The sequence below is a fragment of the Schistocerca piceifrons genome, chromosome 10 (assembly GCF_021461385.2).
Source record: "Schistocerca piceifrons isolate TAMUIC-IGC-003096 chromosome 10, iqSchPice1.1, whole genome shotgun sequence".
Classification (NCBI taxonomy): domain Eukaryota; kingdom Metazoa; phylum Arthropoda; class Insecta; order Orthoptera; family Acrididae; genus Schistocerca; species Schistocerca piceifrons.
This window is the reverse complement of record NC_060147.1, coordinates 10,473,914-10,494,812: the sequence shown is the minus strand read 5'-3', so window position 1 is coordinate 10,494,812 and position 20,899 is coordinate 10,473,914. Positions and strand designations below refer to the sequence as shown.

Here is a 20,899-nt window from a genome sequence, read left to right as displayed (position 1 = left end):
TTTTGTTGAGCCCAACCTACATAGGTAGGAATGATCATCAAAGTAAAATAAGAGAAATCAGAGGTCGAACAGAAAGGTTTAGGTGTTCGTTTTTCCCGCGCGCCGTTCGGGAGTGGAATGGTAGAGAGATAGTATGATTGTGGTTCGATGAACCCTCTGTCAAGCACTTAAATGTGAATTGCAGAGTAGTCATGTAGATGTAGATGTAGAGGTTCGCTGTTGACATTGTAATTCTGTCAGAGACAGCAAAGGACTTGGAAGAGCAGTAGAACGGAATGGACAGTGTCTTGAAAGGAGGATATAAGATTAAAATCAACAAAAGCAAAACGAGGATAATGGAATGTTGTCGAATTAAGTAGGGTGATGCTGAGGGAATTAGATTAGCAAATGAGACACTTAAAGTAGTAAAGGAGTTTTGCTACTTGGGGGGAGCAGAATAACTGATGATGGTGGAAGTCGAGAGGATATAAAATGTAGACTGGCAATGGCAAGGAAAGCGTTTATGAAGAAGAAAAATTTGTTAACATCGAGTATAGATTTAAATGTCGGGAAGCCGTTTCTGAAAGTAATTGTATGGAGTGTAGCCGTGTATGGAAGTGAAACGTGGACGATAAATAGTTTGGACAAGAAGAGAATAGACGCTTTCGAAATGTGGTGCTACAGAAGAATGCTGAAGATTAGATGGATAGATCACATAACGTATGAGGGAGTATTGAATAGAATTGGGGAGAAGAGGAGTTTGTGGCACAACTTGACTAGAAGAAGGGATCGGTTGGTAGGACATGTTCTGAGGCATAAAGGGATCACCAATTTAGTATTGGAGGGCAGCGTGGAGGGTAAAAATCGTAGAGGGAGACTAAGAGATGAATACACTAAGCAGATTCAGAAGGCTGTAGGCTGCAGTAGGTACTGGGAGATGAAGAAGCTTGCACAGGATAGAGTAGCATGGAGAGCTGCATCAAACCAGTCTCAAGACTGAAGACCACAACAACAACAACAACAACCTTCAGAAGGAACAGCGTCTGATACAGTGTTCCACTGCAGACTGTTAACAAAGGTACAAGGCTGTGGACTAAGCTCCAATATGTGGCAGTGCCTCGAAGTTTTCCAATAGCACCCAAGTACATTGTCCGCAATGTCGAGTGCTCATCAGTACATCGTCATGAGTGCTCCAACAAAATGTGATTACACCCTCTTTACACAGGTCATGTGACAGACAGGGTGAGCTGGAATCTCTGGCTGTTTGCTGATGATGCTGTGGTATATTGGCTGGCGTCATCGTTGAGTGACTGTAAGGGGATACAAGGTGTTAGCTGGTGTGATGAACGGCAGCTGGCTCTAAATATGGAAAAATGCAAATTACTGTATGTAGAGAATAGTCACATTTCGATGGGGCATACCTGTTTCTGATGAGTACTCGATATAGCGGACAGTGTACTTGGGTTCTATTACTAAGGAAATCTTTGAGGCAGTCCCGTATCTGGGAACCTACTCTGTCCGCTTGCATCTTCATTAATAGTCTGCAGTGGGATGTGAATGAATAGGAAAACAATCCTGTATTGTTCGAATATAGTATTAGTAGTGTGCTGCTTGACACAGTCATGTCAATTAAGTATTCATATTTCACTTGCAAAGAGATAAAAAGTGAAACGAGTGTATGAAGATTGTAGTGATAGGTGGCATGAGCCCCCTCTCATATTTCTATCTTACGATTTTCGTCTCTAATTGCCTGCAGTTAAAAGTTGCTATTCCTTCACACGCGGACTTCCCACCTAGCGTCTCTCGTCACCCAGGTGGCCCTGTGACAGGCGGGCTCTGCGGATCTGGAGAGGGTTAAGCCGACGAGTGTGAGGGAGTCGAGTGAATGCTTTCCAGACGCCGACATTGTCAAAAGACACGCCCGGAGGGGTCTGAAGTAGCGGCTGGGTTAGAGGTTCCGTTACTTCACAGAGTCTTAGCGAAAACACTTTCTGGCGGGCTACCAGCGAGGCGTGGGAATGATTTGTGTACTCAGGCGGTTGTGGCGGGAAAATTCCCGCGCTTTCTGCAAAATAGTAACTGTAATTGGCTTGCTGAGGGCGTAGCTCCGTGACGTAGCAAAATCAGCGCAGAAATTGGCGCCAGGAATCTCCATTGGTGGAATGGTAGTGCTCCGGCAATGGAGTGGAATTTTCCGCCGGTTTTCGAGTTGCTAATTGGAACGTTTAATCACAGCCACTGTCGTGGGGGCGGGAATGTTGTGTGTTCGGCCTGTACGGGTGCTCAGGGGTAGTCGGCTCTCTCCTTTCGGTCGAGGACGTCGAAGCAACCAGCCATCGCCTCCGGTACGCCAGATCGTGTTCTGGCAGTTAAGAAGACAGTTTGGTAATGTATGTCCGCAGCACCGGCAGATAGGGATTTTCCTAGGTGATAATCAGAGCTCAGCAGAGCGCGCCTGTTCGTCTTTTTCTAACTTTGTTCTGTCTTGAGTAGCAGCAATTAATGTTGGGTTAGCTGTGTGTCTCTCTTAAGATTTGAGTGGTGAGGAATTGGCTCCACATACCACTTCGTCATAAACCTCACAATCAAGTTTATGGACAACTTCACCTTCACAGCGTTTGTTTGAGTATCCAATTTGAGCCAATTTGATGTATTATAAATGTTTCATGTGTTTTTGTTTATTATTTTGTGTTTAGTCATAATAAATCATACTGTTATTTTGGACAGAACTTTCAATCTGTTAATCGGTAGAGCAACCCATCATTTCTCACTACGTTAATGAAACCTTCCTTTATTTAACTTATTTATCAAATTAAATTATTACAGGTGCCAAACTCTTTTCTACTCCACTTGCAGGGATGATTACAGTCAGTTCGCGTATATTTTTTAATCCATGTGCAACAGCAAAAGTCGGAGTTAGAATAGGGGGGGGGGGGGGTGCTTAGAGCATCATTTACATATGTAGATTCTAGAATTTAGCGTTAAATACACTGCTTGCCCCGGCACCTCGCAGTAGTACGGAAGGCAAATGATCGATTTCGGTTTATTGGAAGAAAGTTTACCTCATCTATAAAGGAATCTAGGAAATAAAACGTTCGAAAATGTTGTTTACCTGTAAAGGAGACCATCTGTAGTACGCTAGTGCGGCCTACTAGTGAATACTGTTCGAGTGTTCTGGATCTTATGAAGACATCAAAGCAATTCAGAGGTGGGCTGCTAGATTTGTTACCAGTACGTCCAGTCAACACAGAGAGCTTTTGGGAACTGATATGGGAATCCACAGCTCGAACGTGACATTCTTTTTCATGGGACACTACTGAAAAAATTTAGAGAACCAGAGTTTCAAACTGACTACAGAACGATTCTACTGCCAAAAATATACAGTTCAACTCACTAACTCGAACAAACGGTAAGCGAAATAAGGGCATGTTGGGGCATATAGATAACAGTTTTTCCTTTCCTCTGTTTGCGAGTGGAACAATTAGTGGTAAAAGGTACTCTTTGCTATGCAACATACGGTGGTTTGTGGAATGAGTATGTATGTATACGTAGAATTCTGAAGATTGTATATCAGTAAACAGTGTCAAAAGCTTTCTCTAAGTCCACAAATTGTAAGGGCCTGAGATGAGAGACTTACAGTTGTCGGATAGGGAAGCATAGAGTGCAACGGTGAAGGCCAGTTGATCCTCTGTGCGCCAGATTGTATAATGATCGGTGCGCAATGTATAAATTGTTATTTGTACCACATTTTACTGGTGTTTGGAGTGGCATCTAGTGGCGATGATATGAGCTATGAAGTGGCCATTGGCAGAGGAGGCAGTCACACATGGGAGAAGTAGTAAAGCCGGCCGCAGTGGCCGAGCGGTTCTGGGCACTACAGTCTGGAACCGCGCGACCGCTACGGTCGCAGGTTCGAATCCTGCCTCGAGCATGTATATGTGTGATGTCCTTAGGTTAGTTAGTTTTAAGTAGTTCTAAGTTCTAGGGGACTGATGACCTCAGGTGTTAATTCCCATAGTGCTCAGAGCCAAAAGCAGTAAAGTAAACAGCCAATGCAACTCTGGAGAGCAACAAAACCTGTTTGAAGTGTATAAAACGTGAAGCCTGTGGCATGGACCTGTGTGTAGGCTACTGTCCCGACTCTGACTGCTAATGGAGTGCTTCATGTGTTGCCTGTGGCACTAGGAGGTGGCGGGTTGCGGGTCCCATAACCTAGGTTGCCCTTTACCCCAGGCCGGATGCCTGGTACCCATTTGATAGCAGGCTGTGATGTCGTCGTGGAAGGACTGGAATGAGGAAAAGGCCTCAGCCCCATCTGGGATTGAACCCAGGACTTACCGGGCCGGAGTCCCGCGCTCCACCCGCTAGACAAGAATCTCTGTAGTATACAATTCGTATGTGAAGCCTATCCTCAGGAACTGCTGGAATGATTTTAAACTATTTTCCCTACTAGACTCATTTCCAGAGAAGATTTCTGCAATTCATTCATTGTTTACAATAATGATGAGTAAATAATATACGTATATGTCGGTAAGTATCTGTTCCGAAATCTACATCTACACCAATGGCCATTAAAATTGCTACACCACGAAGATGACGTCCTACAGACGCGAAATTTAACCGACAGTCACGGACTGTGCGGCTGTTCCCGGCGGAGGTTCGAGTCCTCCCTCGGGCATGGGTGTGTGTGTTTGTCCTTAGGATAATTTAGGTTAAGTAGTGTGTAAGATTAGGGACTGATCACCTTAGCAGTTAAGTCCCATAAGATTTCACACACATTTTTTGAACTGGCTCGTCACAATACGCCAGTCAGCACTCTTGATGAACTGTGGTATCGTGTTGAAGCTGCATGGGCAGCTGTACCTGTACACGCCATCCAAGCTCTGTTTGACTCAATGCCCAGGCGTATCAAGGCCGTTATTACGGCCAGAGGTGGTTGTTCTGGGTACGGATTTCTCAGGATCTATGCACCCAAATTGTGTGAAAATGTAATCACATGTCAGTTCTAGTATAATATATTTGTCCAATCAATACCCGTTTATCATCTGCGTTTCTTCTTGGTGTAGCAATTTTAATGGCCAGTAGTGTACATGCATACTCTTTAAATCACACGTACGTCACCGGCAGAGGGTTCATCGAACCACCTTCACAACAGTTCTCTATTATTCCAACCTCTAACACGAACGCCTATATCTTTCCGTGAGAGATCTGGATCAAATAGCTCTGAGCACTATTGGACTTAACATCTGTGGTCATCAGTCGCCTAGAACTTAGAACTACTTAAACCTAACTAACCTAAGGACATCACACACATCCATGCCCGAGGCAGGATTCGAACCTGCGACCGTAGCAGTCGCGCGGTTCCGGACTGAGCGCCTAGAACCGCGAGACCACCACGGCCGGCGTGAGAGATCTGATTTCCCTTATTTTATTCAGATGATCGTTTTTCTCTGAGAAGCTTCCGCCGCAACGAAAAACGCTTTTGTTTTAATGGTATCCGTCCCAAATCGTGTATCATGTACGTGAAACTCTCTCCCCTATTTAGTCATCATAAGAAACGTGCTGCCCTTTGAACTTCTTCGATGTATACCATTAATCCTATCTGGTAAGGAAACCACACCGAGCATCAGCACTCCGAATGAGGACAGACAAGAGTGGTGTAGGCAGTCCCTTTAGTAGATGTGTTACATTTTCTATGAGTTCTGCCAATAAAACAGATTCCTTGGTTCATCTTCCCCACAACAGGATGTGCTCTTTCCAATCTGAGTTGTTCGTAACTGTAATTCCTAGTATTTTTACGAATTGACGACCCTTACGGCCTAGATTTGATTTATTATATTGGAACAAATAAGCCCTCGGTCACAAATATTAAGTCAAAATTGACCTGGTTTCGACGCTACTATGAGCGTCGTCTTCAGAATTAGACTAACTGTTCTAAAACATAGTAGGTATAGAGTACATTAATAAAATTAAAGTTTGTACTGACTGGAAAAGATGCAGTACTTACAAGTCACATATTAAAAAATATCTGAGCCGGAAAGGCGACGTCATGAACAGTTGTGAGATGGCGAGCCGCTAAGGGCTGCTCGAACTGTGAACAAGGGTTGCAACGAGATTTATTTATCGTGTAAACGAATTTAACGGATCCCTTTTCACATTGATGAGGATTATCACACTCTTTTGATTATTTATGATCAATTGCCAATTTTCGGACCATAAACATATCTTTTCTAAACCGTTTTGAAACTTTTTTGAGCTTTGGTGAGTTTACTGGCTGATAAACGACAGCATTATCTGCAGACAACTTAAGACTGCCGCACAGATTGTGTCCTAAATCGTTTACGTAGATAAGGAACAGCAGAGGGCCTATAACACTATCTTGGAGGACGCCAGAAATGACTTCTGTTTCAGCCAATGCCTTTCCGAACTCTGCCGACCATTATGGCAGAGCGGTTCTAGGCGCTTCAGCCTGGAACGGCGCGACCACTACGGTCGCAGGTTCGAATCCTGCCTCGGGCATGGATGTGTGTGATGCCCTTAGGTTAGTTAGGTTTAAGTAGTTCTAAGTTCTAGAGGACTGATGACCTCAGATGTTAAGTCCCATAGTGCTCAGAGCCATTTTCCGAACTGTGACCTCACTGACAGGAAATCACGAATCCAGTCGCATAACTGAGACGATATTCCAAAAGCACACAGTTCACTAGAAGCCGCTTTTGTGCAACAGTGTCAAAAGCCTTCTGCAAATCAAGAAATACGGAATCAATTTGAAATCCTTTGTTCATAGCACTCAACACTTCGTGTTTGTAAAGAAGCAGTTGTGATTCACGTGAACGATGTTTTCTAAATCCGTGTTGTGTGTGTGTCAATAGGCCGAGGTAATTCACAATGTTCGAACACGATATATGCTCCAGAATGTTGCTGCATATCGACGTTAATGATGTGGGCCTGTAATTTAGTGGGCTACTCCTACTACCTTTCCTCATTACTGGTCTGGCCTGCGCAACTTTGCACTCTTTGGGTACGGACGTCTCGTCTGGCGAGCGATTCTACAGGGCTACTACAAAAGATTGAAGCGATTTCATAAATTCACTGTAGCTCCATTCATTGACATATGGTCACGACACACTACAGATACGTAGAAAAACTCATAAAGTTTTGTTCGGCTGAAGCCGCACTTCAGGTTTCTGCCGCCAGAGCGCTCGAGAGCGCAGTGAGACAAAATGGCGACAGGAGCCGAGAAAGCGTATGTCGTGCTTGAAATGCACTCACATCAGTCAGTCACAACAGTGCAACGACACTTCAGGACGAAGTTCAACAAAGATCCACCAACTGCTAACTCCATTCGGCGATGGTATGCGCAGTTTAAAGCTTCTGGATGCCTCTGTAAGGGGAAATCAACGGGTCGGCCTGCAGTGAGCGAAGAAACGGTTGAACGCGTGCGGCCAAGTTTTCACGCGTAGCCCGCGGAAGTCGACGAATAAAGCGAGCAGGGAGCTAAACGTACCACAGCCGACGGTTTGGAAAATCTTACGGAAAAGGCTAAAGCAGAAGCCTTACCGTTTACAATTACTACAAGCCCTGACACCCGATGACAAAGTCAAACGCTTTGAATTTTCGGCGCGGTTGCAACACCTCATGAAAGAGGATGCGTTCAGTGATGAAGCAATATTTTTTCTTAATGGTGAAGTGAACAGACACAATGTGCGAATCTGGGCGGTAGAGAATCCTCACGCATTCGTGCAGCAAATTCGCAATTCACCAAAAGTTAACGTGTTTTGTGCAATCTCACGGTTTAAAGTTTACGGCCCCTTTTTCTTCTGCGAAAAAAACGTTACAGGACACGTGTATCTGGACATGCTGGAAAATTGGCTCGTGCCACAACTGGAGACCGACAGCACCGACTTCATCTTTCAACAGGATGGTGCTCCACCGCACTTCCATCATGATGTTCGGCATTTCTTAAACAGGAGATTGGAAAACCGATGGATCGGTCGTGGTGGAGATCATGATCAGCAATTCATGTCATGGCCTCCACGCTCTCCCGACTTAAACCCATGCTATTTCTTTCTGTAGGGTTATGTGGAAGATTCAGTGTTTAAACCTGCTCTACCAATAAACGTGCCAGAACTGCAAGCTCGCATGAACGATGCTTTCGAACTCATTGATGGGGACATGCTGCGCCGAGTGTGGGAGGAACTTGATTATCGGCTTGATGTCTGTCGAATCACTAAAGGGGCACATATCGAACATTTGTGAATGCCTAAAAAACTTTTTGAGTTTTTGTATGTGTGCGCAAAGCATTGTGAAAATATTTCAAATAATAAAGTTATTGAAGAGCTGTGAAATCGCTTCAATCATTTGTAATAACCCTGTAGGTGATTGTTAAGTATGTCGTTTGGAGTGACATCCCATGGCAATGATTTGCGCTACGAGCTCGTCAGCTAGAAAAGGGCCAACAGGAAGGTAGGTGTATACTAGGGTTCCAATGGGTGGCGAAATGGAAACCACAGTGAAATCAAGACTATTTTATTTCCAACAGTCAGCTACACCTTCCAGCTACTTCTCTACACAGTCGACGCTCCGACTTACACATTATGTGATCAAAAGTATCCGGATACCCACAAAAACATACGTTTTTCATATTAGGTGCATTGGGCTGCCACCTACTGCCAGGTACTCCATATCAGCGACCTCAGTAGTCATTAGACATCGTGAGAGAGCAGAATGGGGCTCTCCGCGGAACTCACGGACTTCGAACGAGGTCGAGTGACTGGGTGTTGCTTGTGTCATAGGTCTGTACGTGACATTTCGACACTCCTAAACATCCCTAGGTCCACTGTTTGCGATGGGATAGTGAAGTGGAAACGTGAAGGGACACTTGCAGCACAAAAGCGTATAGGTCGACCGCGTCTGTTAACTGAAAGAGACCGTCGACAGTTGAAGAGGGTCGTAATGTGTAATAGGCAGACATCTATCCAGACAATCAGACAGGAATCCCAAACTGCATCAGCATCCACTGCAAGTACTGTGACAGTTAGGCGGGAGGTGAGAAAACTTGGATTTCATGGTCGAGCGGCTGCTCGTAAGCCACACATCACGGCAGTAAATGCCAAACGACGCCTCTCTTGGTGTAAAGAGCGTAGACATTGGACGATTGAACAATGGAAAAACGTTGCGTGGAGTGGTGAATCACGGCACACAATGTGGCGATCCGATGGCAGGGTGTGGGTACGGCGAATGTCCGGTGAACGTCATCTGCCAGCGTGTGTAGTGCAAACAGTAAAATTAGGAGATTAGGAGGCGGTGGTGTTACGGTGTGGTCATGTTTTTCATGGACAGGTCTTGCACACCTTGATGTTTTCCTTGGCACTAACACAGTATAGGCCTACATTGATGTTTTAAGCACCTTCTTGTTTCCCACTGTTGAAGAGCAATTCGCGGATTGCGATTGCATCTTTCAACAAGATCGAGCACCTGTAGATAATGCCACAGCCTGCGGCGGAGTGGTTACACGGCAATAACATCCCTGTAAAGGACTGGCCTGCACAGAGTCGTGACCTGAATCTTATAGAACACCTTTGGGATGTTTTGGGACGCCGACTACGTGCCAGGCCTCACCGATCGACATCGATACTCCTCAGTGCAGCACTCCGTGAAGAATGGGCTGCCATTCCCCAAGGAGCCTTCCAGCACCCGATTGAACATCTGCCTGCGAGAGTGGAAGCTGTCATCAAGGCTAACGATGGGCAAACACCAGAGTGAATTCCGGCATTACCGATGGAGAGCGCCACGAACTTGTAAGTCACTGTCAGCCAGGTGTGCGGATACTTTTGATCATATAGTGTACATCTGTCATAAAGCGGTACTAACTTTCCAGTATCCTCTTCATAGAAAACAGCCGTCTGCGCTTTGGGTCAGTTATATACGCTCGTTGTCTGTGCCAACATACTGTCCTCAAAGCTAGCGATTGGTGAACCAAGGAGTAACTTAAAAACAGGTACTTTTTCAGTGGTGAAGCAATTTAAATCACTTAATAACAGCACGTCTTCCGGTCCAAATTGCATAAGAATAAGGCTTCTTTCAGAGTAAGCTGATGCAGTAGCTCGCCCAGCGAAAAGTCCGAAGCGACTGAAAGAATGAGCAGGTGACTCCAGCATATAAGAAGTGTAAAAGAAGAGACCCGCGAAATTACAGACCAATATTCCTAACTTCGGTTTGGCATAGAATCCGTGAACATATTCTCAGTTCGAATAGAATAAATTTTCTTGAGGCCGAGAATTTTACGTCCACGAAGCAGCGTGGTTTTAGAAAGCACTGCTCGTGCGAAACTCAGGTTTCACTTTTGACACATGATATACTGCGAACTATAGGTGAAGGGTAACAGGCAGTTTCGGTATGTTTAAACTTCCAGAAGGTGTTTCACAAGTGGCCCCATTGCAGTCTGTTAACGAAGGTACCAGCATATGGAATAAGTTCCCATATACGTGAGCGGCTAGAAGACTTCTTAAATAATAGAACCCAGTTTGTTGAAATAATAGAACCCAGAACGTAGCCCTCGATAGCGCGTGTTCACCAGAGACAAGGGTATCATCAGGACTGCTCCAGGGAAGTGCGGTAGGACCGCAGTTATACTATACACACACAAATGATTTGGTGGAGAGGGTGAGCAGCAATCTTCGGTTGTTTGCTGATGATGCTGTGGTGAACGGTAAGCTGTCGAAATTGAGTGATTGTAGGAGAATACAAGATGGCCTACACGAAATTTATAATTGGTGTGATGAATGACAGATAGCTCTAAATGTAGAAAAAATAAGTTAATGCGGATGAGTAGGAAAAACAAACCCTGCTTGACACCGTTACGTCGCTTAAATATCTGGGCATAACGTTGCAAGGCGATATGAAATGCAAGGAACATGTGAGGATTGTGGTAGGGAAGGGAAATGCTCGACTTTGGATTATTGGGAGAATTTTAGGAAACTGTGGTTCATCTGTAAAGACCGCATATAAAACGACAGTGTGACCAATTCTTGAATACTGCTCGAGTGTTTGGGATCCGCAACAGGTCGCATTAATGGAAGACATGGAAGCAACTCAGAGGTGGGCAGCTATAATTGTTACTGGTGGTAACTCGCAAGCGTTACATAGACGCTTCGGGAACTCAAATAGGAATCACTGGAGGGAAGAATATTGAGAACCAGCATTTGAAGTTGACTGCAGAACGATTCTGCTGCATCCTACATACATCGCGCGTGAGGACCACGTAGGTAAGATTCGAGAAATTAGGGCTCGTACAGAGACACAGAGGCAGTCGTTTTACCCTCGTTCCATTTGCGAGTGGAACAGGAAAGGAAATTACTCGTAGTTGTACATGGTTCCCTCTGCTAGGCGCCGTAAAGCTGACTGCGGAGTATCGATGCAGCTGTAGTTGTTGGCGTATTTCCATAACGCTGTTCTAATAGCGCCACGTTTAGAGTGGCTGAATGAACTTTGTAGCTAGTGTAAAGTGAAGTACCGGCGCTGTTTGCCTCACCTGGAAGATGATTGCGTCCCTCTCGAGCGGTGAGAAGTTCTTGAAGATGGTGTTGACGATCTCGAGGTACTTGTCCCTCTGCAGGAACGTGGCCGCGTCCTTGTCGAAGTAGTCCACGAAGTCGTACAGGATGAAGTACGTGCCTGCACACACACACACACACACACATACCGTCAACAAACTGCTTTATTTATCTATTTATTTATATCTTTACTCTGAGGTGATTAGCACTTTCAGGCCCTCTCTTGTTCGGACCAGGGTTTCACACATACAGTACATTATTCTATTATAGTTACCTAAGAAGTAATAATTTCAATGTGGAAAACAATATCAAGTATAGGGTGTACTCTATTAAGCACAGAGACAATATGAATAAACAATACCAACTATGAACTAAGAGGCCAGCCGGTGTGGCCGAGCGGTTCTAGGCGCTACAGTCAGGAACTGCGTGACCACTACGGTCACAGGTTAGAATCCTGCCTCGGGCGTGGATGTGTGTGATGTCCTTAGGTTAGTTAGGTTTAAGTAGTTCTAAGTTCTAGGGGACTGATGACCTCAGACGTTAAGTCCGATAGTGCTGAGAGCCATTTTTTTATGAACTAAGAAAGTTAATACTGGTGGTACTTCTACTACTGCTGTTGCTGCAGCCAGTCATAATAGTAATAATTATAATAATAAAGTATTTTCCAATACTTTACAAAACAGGATATAAAGGTCGTTTTAGGAAAGGTCATGCTCAGAACAAATATTTAATCTAATTCAGTAATTCGCCACAGATTACTTAATTCAAAGGACATTGTAGTTATGTTTACGGATTTCAAAAAGGCTTTTGATTCTGTTGACAGAGAAAATATAGATAAAATAATTCGAGAATCTGACGTAAAGTGTAAACTGCAAATCTAGTCCGTGAACACTTACAGACACAGTCCATGAAGTAGCATTTAAGGGAGAAATTTCACAGTCTTTCAAAATAAAAACAGATGTACAACAAGGTGACGGCGTATCCCCAATTCTTCCTAATAGTGTGTTAGAGCAAACAGTGAGAATTTGAAACTAAAAACTCATTGAACTCAACATATCGCCTACGGGGTTAGGAAAGGGGAGCAAAAAGATCGAAATCAACTGTCCTTCGTTTGCAGATGAATTTACTATACTCTCAGAAAATGTGGCATCTGCGATAACATAAATAAATCTCGTGGAAGAAACAGCCAGCAGAATTGACTTCAGAGTATTTTCCGCAGAAAAAACTAATTTTTTTTAATAAACATTAAGGATGCTCCGAAAGTCCTGAAAAAGGATTATGGTCAAATAGAGACGGTGAAAAAATTCAAATACCTACGGGAAATAATCCAAGAAAATGCTTTAGAAAAATTTACAATAGAGGAAAGGCTAACATAAAATAGAATCACCAAACACCTCTAGAATAAAGAATGCCTACCCAAAAAGAAAAGGCATTACAGCACAGTAGTGAAGTCAGAATACCCATATAAAAGCAACACTTGGGATTAAACTACAATTTAGGTAAATTAGAAGCACTAGAAAGGCGAATTATAAGGAAAATATTAGGACTACAAAACAGCGGATGTTACGAAGTAATGCTGAAGTATACCAAAATATAGAAAATACTTTAACCCAGTAAGGAAAAGAAGACATTTTTTTGGTCATTTATTTCAAATGCCAGACAGTGGATTAACTAATAAGATTTTGAAATATTTGTGGGATAAGTAGTCCACAACAAGCTGAGTCAACAGAGTGAAAAAGCATTTAGAAACAAGACATAACATATAAAGAACAGAGAAGCCTTTCCGGAAGAAGTATAGAAAATGGAACGATTCCAACGCAGGGTAGCTAATAAGGCTGGTTCAAAATTGTCTGAAGACAGAAAGAAGAAACATAGTGAACAGACCAAAGCACACTGGAAGAAAAGAAAAGAACAAAGAATGAAGAACTGAAATGGGAACGTGGTCCTCAGATGGCTTCTTCGCAATAAAAAAATGAAGATAGTGGCAGATGTAATAAGTATTAATAGGTATACAAAATACAGGGCTATTACAAATGATTGAAGCGATTTCATAAATTCACTGTAGCTCCATTCATTGACATGTGGTCACGACACACTACAGATACGTAGGAAAACTCATAAAGTTTTGTTCGGCTGAAGCCGCACTTCAGGTTTCTGCCGCCAGAGCGCTCGAGAGCGCAGTGAGACAAAATGCCGACAGGAGCCGAGAAAGCGTATGTCGTGCTTGAAATGCACTCACATCAGTCAGTCATAACAGTGCAACGACACTTCAGGACGAAGTTCAACAAAGATCCACCAACTGCTAACTCCATTCGGCGATCGTATGCGCAGTTTAAAGCTTCTGGATGCCTCTGTAAGGGGAAATCAACGGGTCGGCCTGCAGTGAGCGAAGAAACGGTTGAACGCGTGCGGGCAAGTTTCACGCGTAGCCCGCGGAAGTCGACGAATGAAGCAAGCAGGGAGCTGAACGTACCATAGGATGGTGCTCCACCGCACTTCCATCATGATGTTCGGCATTTCTTAAACAGGAGATCGGAAAACCGATGGATCGGTCGTGGTGGAGATCACGATCAGCAATTCATGTCATGGCCTCCACGCTCTCCCGACTTAACCCCATGCGATTTCTTTCTGTGGAGTTATGTGAAAGATTCAGTGTTTAAACCTCCTCTACCAAGAAACGTGCCAGAACTGCGAGCTCGCATCAACGATGCTTTCGAACTCATTGATGGGGACATGCTGCGCCGAGTGTGGGAGGAACTTGATTATCGGCTTGATGTCTGCCGAATCACTAAAGGGGCACATATCGAACATTTGTGAATGCCTAAAAACAACTTTTTGAGTTTTTGTATGTGTGTGCAAAACATTGTGAAAATATCTCAAATAATAAAGTTATTGTAGAGCTGTGAAATCGCTTCAATCATTTGTAATAACCCTGTAGTTGTTTTCTGATATCGCATGTTATGGAAAAAGGAAATTTAAGTAGCCTGATCCAGTTAAGAATACTGGCAAATAAGGAACATATGGCTGGAAAGAAGGACGTACTGGGGTAACGAATTCATAGAGAGACAATGGTAATCATTATTACTGCTTCAGTAGCTGTGTCACATCCTGTCTTCCGAAGCTGGAGATGCTATTCGATCCTCTAGTGTAATGCGGGAGGTTAGCCCACAGTCGAGTTCCCTCTACTCCGAAGGATTTCGAGAAAGTGGTTAAACTATGGAATGGAACAAAATGGATTTTCCTCTGATGGGAATGGGTGTTTCTACCATGTTGTTCAGACAAGAGCGTTAAGATCGAGGACAGATATGGGGGTGGCGTTCGTTCTTAAGACAATAGCGAAGACAGAGGGCACGGAAATCTCTGCGCTTGTCTGCAAGCAGCCACGACAACGGTGCATATGATGATGAAAAGTGATCAGAGAGTTGAACATCACAGATATAATGCACAAAGGCATTCATAACCAGTTACACTCGCCATAAACTTTTCTGAGAAAGACCTTACATCGCTGTAACCACTACTTGGACGTATACAGGTTTCTTTTTCAGGTGAAGAGCGAAGAGCGTTTCATATTTTTGTAGGTGATGCCTTTTTCTACATTGCAATTGCGTACTCAGTCCAATTTCGATTTTCATCTGTTGTTAACTCCTAGACTGTTTGCCGAGGGAGAGAAGTTGATATTTGTACCCTTTAGAGTTAAAGGTGGTAGCTATTCCCTGTATTTCTGGTTAATGATGCTAGAATGACCAAACAATATCGCTTCCGCTTTGGATGACCTGAGCTTGAACTCTATATTCTGCGCCGATTTTGATGGTACATACAGTTCGGTATTGAGGTTTTCGATATTATTAAAGATTTTGGACTTTTTTTATTTTCTTAATGGGATTCGGGACGCGCCCATAAAATCATCTCAATGGCGATATGTCAACTTTGAGGCCTAAGGACAACACACAGTGCCCATTCAACGAGCGGAGAAAATTTGCGACCCGTCGGGGAACCGAATCTGGACCCCTTGTCCGCAGCTCGTGGTCTAGTGGCTAGCGTTGCTATATCTGGATCACGGGGTCCTGGGGTCGATTCCCAGCCGCGTTGGGTATTTCTCTGCCCGGGAATTGGGTGTTTGAGTTGTCTCATCATCACATCACCATTCATGAAAGTGGTAAGGTTGGACTGTGTACAGATTGTGTATGGGCACTGATGACCGCTTAGTCGAGCTCCCCACAAAACGAACATCATCTACATCATCATCATCATCATCATCATCATCATCAGAAGCCCTTCGGCTAGCAGTACGCCGCGCTGACCGCACTGCTGCTAAGAGACGGCCGGTGCAACGCATGCAACGCATCTGGGGAGAGTGCGTAAACGGTGTGCGGACGTCTCCCACGCCGGACATCTGCCACGATTTTACCTGCTCCGAAGGGTTGGGGGTCCCTTCTCTCCCCCCCCCCCCCTCCCCTCGCCCCCCCTCCCTATCGCTTACTGAGCCTTTGCGCTGGTTCACTTAACGTAGAACCAGAATCTCTTCGGATTTTCCGCCACATTTCTAGAGAGAGTTTCGCTGTGGAAACTATTAAATGCATCTCGCATCGAAATACGCAACAAATTTCGAGCCTCAGTAAAACTTCGCCAATCTTGGAGATTTTGCGTTCGCCTAAATTGTACGTGCCTTTTTCGGTGCTCCTGGAGCAGCTTTCTGTCGTGTTTTGTGTACCACGGGGGATCAGTTCCGTCTCTTATTAATTTATTTGGTATGAATGGTGTTGATACTATTTCTTTGAACTTAAGCCACATATGGTCTTCACTTACATAGTTTGGAAGTATTGGAGACTGTCTCTTAGAAAGACGTCAACCGAATTTTTAGTTGCTTTTATAAACAGATATATTTCGCGTTTAGTTTAGTGCAATTTCTTTGTTACGGAATTGAGCCTCGCTACGACTGTGTTTTCACTTATCCCTGTATCCATTGTGATGCTCAGGATTATTTGTGGCTAAGAAGTCAAGTGTGTTGTCGTAACCATTTAGAATTTGAATGGCCTCGTGAACTAATTGTTCAAAATAATTTTAAAAAAAGCATTTAGAATAATTACGGAAGTTGTTTTCTATCTACAATAGGGTCTGAAAATGTATTTTTGTCAGCATACGTAAGGTAGATTGAAGTCACTGCCAACTATAATTGTATGAGTAGGGTATGTATTTAAGATGACAGTCAAGTTTTTTTCGAACTGTTCAGCAACTGTTTCATCTGAGACCGGGGGTCGGTAAAAGGAACCAGTTATTAATTTATTCCGGTCGTCTAATATAACCTCTACCCACACTAAGTCACAAGAACTATTCGCGTCGATGTCGCTTGTGAGCCGGAACACACCTTACATTACTTTTCCGTAAGTTGTGCTTCTTGTTTCTGTTTTTAGATTGCAGATTATTACAATTACGGCTTTTCCCTCCAAAACTGACGGAGGCTGAGGCCGTGCGGTTCTAGGCGCTTCAAATGGTTCAAATGGCTCTGAGCACTATGGGACTTAACATCTGTGGTCATCAGTCCCCTAGAACTTAGAACTACTTAAACCTAACAAACCTAAGGACATCACACACATCCATGCCCGAGGCTTCAGTCCGGAACCGCGTGACCGCTACGGTCGCAGGTTCGAATCCTGCCTCGGCCATGTATGCGTGTGATGTCCTTAGGTTAGTTAGGTTTAAGTAGCTCTAAGTTCTATGGGACTGATGACCACAGATGTTAAATCCCATAATGCTCAGAGCCATTTGAACCACCAAAATCTAGAAGACTTTCTCTGTGACCCTATAAATACCAGAGCTGAACAATGTAGAACAACAACGTACGTTACAAGGACAGCATTCTGTATTACTTCATTTCCTTATTTCTATCGTCGACTTTAGATGACATGTCAATCATAGATGTTCTTATCTCTATTTGAACATTGTCCCGCTACACTCCATTAACTAATGTTTCGCCGCAAGGGATATCGCATTTTAGAGAATAAATTAATATGGAGTATGTCGTTGGGAGCGAAAAGCTATTTACAATTTGTACAGAAACCAGATGGCAGTTATAAGAGTCGAGGGACATGAAAGGGAAGCAGTGGTTGGGAAGGGAGTAAGACAGGGTTGTAGCCTCTCCCCGATGTTGTTCAATCTGTATATTGAGCAAGCAGTAAAGGAAACAAAAGAAAAATTCGGAGTAGGTATTAAAATTCATGGAGAAGAAATAAAAACTTTGAGGTTCGCCGATGACATTGTAATTCTGTCAGAGACAGCAAAGGACTTGGAAGAGCAGTTGAATGGAATGGACAGTGTCTTGAAAGGAGGATATAAGATGAACATCAACAAAAGCAAAACAAGGATAATGGAATGTAGTCTAATTAAGTCGGGTGATGCTGAGGGAATTACATTAGGAAATGAGGCACTTAAAGTAGTAGAGGAGTTTTGCTATTTGGGGAGCAAAATAACTGATGATGGTCGAAGTAGAGAGGATATAAAATGTAGGCTGGCAATGGCAAGGAAAGCGTTTCTGAAGAAGAGAAATTTGTTAACATCCAGTATTGATTTAAGTGTCAGGAAGTCATTTCTGAAAGTATTCGTATGGAGTGTAGCCGCGTATGGAAGTGAAACATGGACGATAAATAGTTTGGACAAGAAGAGAATAGAAGCTTTCGAAATGTGGTGCTACAGAAGAATGCTGAAGATTAGATGGGTAGATCACATAACTAATGAGGAAGTATTGAATAGGATTGGGGAGAAGAGAAGTTTGTGGCACAACTTGACCAGAAGAAGGGATCGGTTGGTAGGACATGTTCTGAGGCATGAAGGGATCACCAATTGAGTATTTGAGGGCAGCGTGGAGGGTAAAAATCGTAGAGGAAGACCAATAGATGAATACACTAAGCAGATTCAGAAGGATGTAGGTTGCAGTAGGTACTGGGAGATGAAAAAGCTTGCACAGGATAGAGTAGCATGGAGAGCTGCATCAAACCAGTCTCAGGACTGAAGACCACAACAACAACAACATGTCGTTGTTCTTTTCAAACATTCACATACCCATTTTTTCTTTCCTTATTGTTTTCTGGGCATGCAGTTGTAGTAATTAAAGTAGGCACAAATGCAGTGGTCAAAAAGAAATGATTAGCGTACATTCGCATTCTCTTTACATCGTTACTTTCTTGTTGCTCCCCTGCCGATGGACTGTTCCTATCGCAATCAGTAAGCGGTAAAGGAAGCTACCGTACAGACAGAGGGATCTATATTTATACTTGGCATAACTAATTACATACTGACATAATCGTCGGTATTGCTTTCGTTTCCCAAAAGTTATAAATATTTCGATTTCGGAAAAGAAGCTCTGTATTTGGCCAAGATGTCGAAGAAGAAGAAGGTCCCTTACGTACTGGTTGTATCCAGTAAGATGTGGAGACGGCGGTTTGAAAGCGGACAGAAGAAGTACGAGGAGGGGCGTCCCTTACCTGAGGGATCGCTACCTGGCGAAGGGGCAAGTGTGGCAAATGTCCAGGAATCGTTAGCGCTAGGATTTCACCCGGAACAAGTCCAGCCGACTCTGCCCCGGTTTTCCCGGTCTCTGTTCGGCGCCTGGGCGTCGTTTCAGTTGACCCACGTGGTTTACCGCGTTCGGCTGGACTTCGAGTGAATGTTACATTAATACCTTGCTACGTCTTAAATTTTGCCAGAAAATTAAAAAACACGTTACAAAAAACGTGGACAATTGTCCTCAGCTGTGCCAGGTACTTCCACAGCAAACATAAGAGAAAACAATTCAGCGCTGAATTCTTTAAAAACGAGAACTCTGTATTCAGATGAATAGCCTATGAAAAAACATTCTTCTGTGTGAGAAAAAGTTCCCAAAGCTGCAACAGGATAAACGTACCCTCAAAGAATAATTTTCTTGGAGAAAGAGGAACCTCGGTATAATTGACACTTACGTTTCAGAACTCAGACCGTATTTGTGAAACAAGCACCAATGTTCGCTATACTTCCAGATGGCATCAAAATTGCTTTGTTCATGCTAGATCGATCCAAGCTGTTTTTGCGTGTTATTCACAGAATAGTTTTGCTGAAAGGTTTTAAGGGAGGGGGAAGAAGAACTAGCACAGCATGAAGGACGTTTTACAGCCGTGAAACACTGCAGTATGTATTTCCTCCATAACTGCTCTGTGACAAACATACACATAATCATTATTAGTTTTTAAAAATGGGTTGAATGACATTTACGAAATTAATAAATTTTGTGGTTAAAAACAGACAGGACAAAGAATAACGACGGATTATTTTCCTGAGACGTTTGCAACAGCATGTAGGACACTTATCACAATCCAGGTATGGCATCGGAATAATTTACAAGTTAAAATTCACGCATTACCCATGCAAATACTAACGAAATATGGCATAGAAGCAAATATCTTAGTGCTTTCATTAGGCATTTCTACTTTATGGCATTCTTATATTCTTTAATTTTCGTGAGCTACTATGAGGGCCTACATAAACAAACGACTTTCACTTATTTCTATATAACGTTGATTTTAGACAACAGAGTTAGTCGACTGCAGACTACAGACATGACAGATTCAAGACCATTGTTTTCCCACTGTATGTTTGCTCTGCTGTTTCCCTCAAATAAACGTATTATAATAAGTGAATAAGTTAATGAAAATTTGTTAATGAAAATTTTAAATTTCTTATCATTACTGAATCTCATCACAGTGTAACGTGTTGGACTGTGACGATAACAACTTTGATGTAGCTTCCACTCTGTGGATCTGGCGGCTGTTTAGGGGAGGGCCAAACACTATGGAAAGTGTGGAGGGGCGGGGGGGGGGGGGGGATGAATGGGCGGGACTTGTTCCGGGTGAAATCCTAGCGCTAAGGGCACGTGTGGCAAATGTCCGGCGTGGCAAATGTCCGGCATTCGCGTAGACGCGCTGTTTGGACAGGTGCGGGGGCAAGTGGGTCAGAGCCGGCTCCCGGACTCTGGACTGCCCCAAGGCCGCCCAGTTGAGGTCAGTCGCACACCCCGGTCGACTGACTATATTTGTGGCCGATATCGACCTACAATCGACACGGGCGAGTGGCGCCCGGAATTCCGGATGAGCCGCCGGCCGATGGCGCTTTACGGCAACCGGGTCACCCACTCGCGAGGTTCCTCTCCCACCGCCCGCCACAAAGCCAACTGACGCGGGCGTACGTCAGCTGATCAAAAGTATCCGGACACGCCCGTGTAACGAGGAACTGACCAGTAGATTTCACGAGAGGCCGACCCACCGATATAAAAAAGAGTCCGTGTTTTCAGTAGATAAGCGGTGGCAGCAGGAGAGGTCACGGCCTTCGAATGTAGACGTGGC

General features: G+C 43.9%; 1 protein-coding gene across 1 annotated transcript in view; it reads right to left on the bottom strand.

Moving 5' to 3' along the window:
* Positions 1-20,899, bottom strand: part of LOC124719030 (acetylcholinesterase-like) — an 866,528-nt gene that overhangs the window by 296,609 nt on the left and 549,020 nt on the right. Inside the window, exon 7 of the mRNA XM_047244699.1 lies at positions 11,510-11,652. Within this exon, the coding sequence (XP_047100655.1) occupies positions 11,510-11,652 (143 nt within the window). The remainder of the gene's footprint in view (positions 1-11,509; positions 11,653-20,899) is intronic.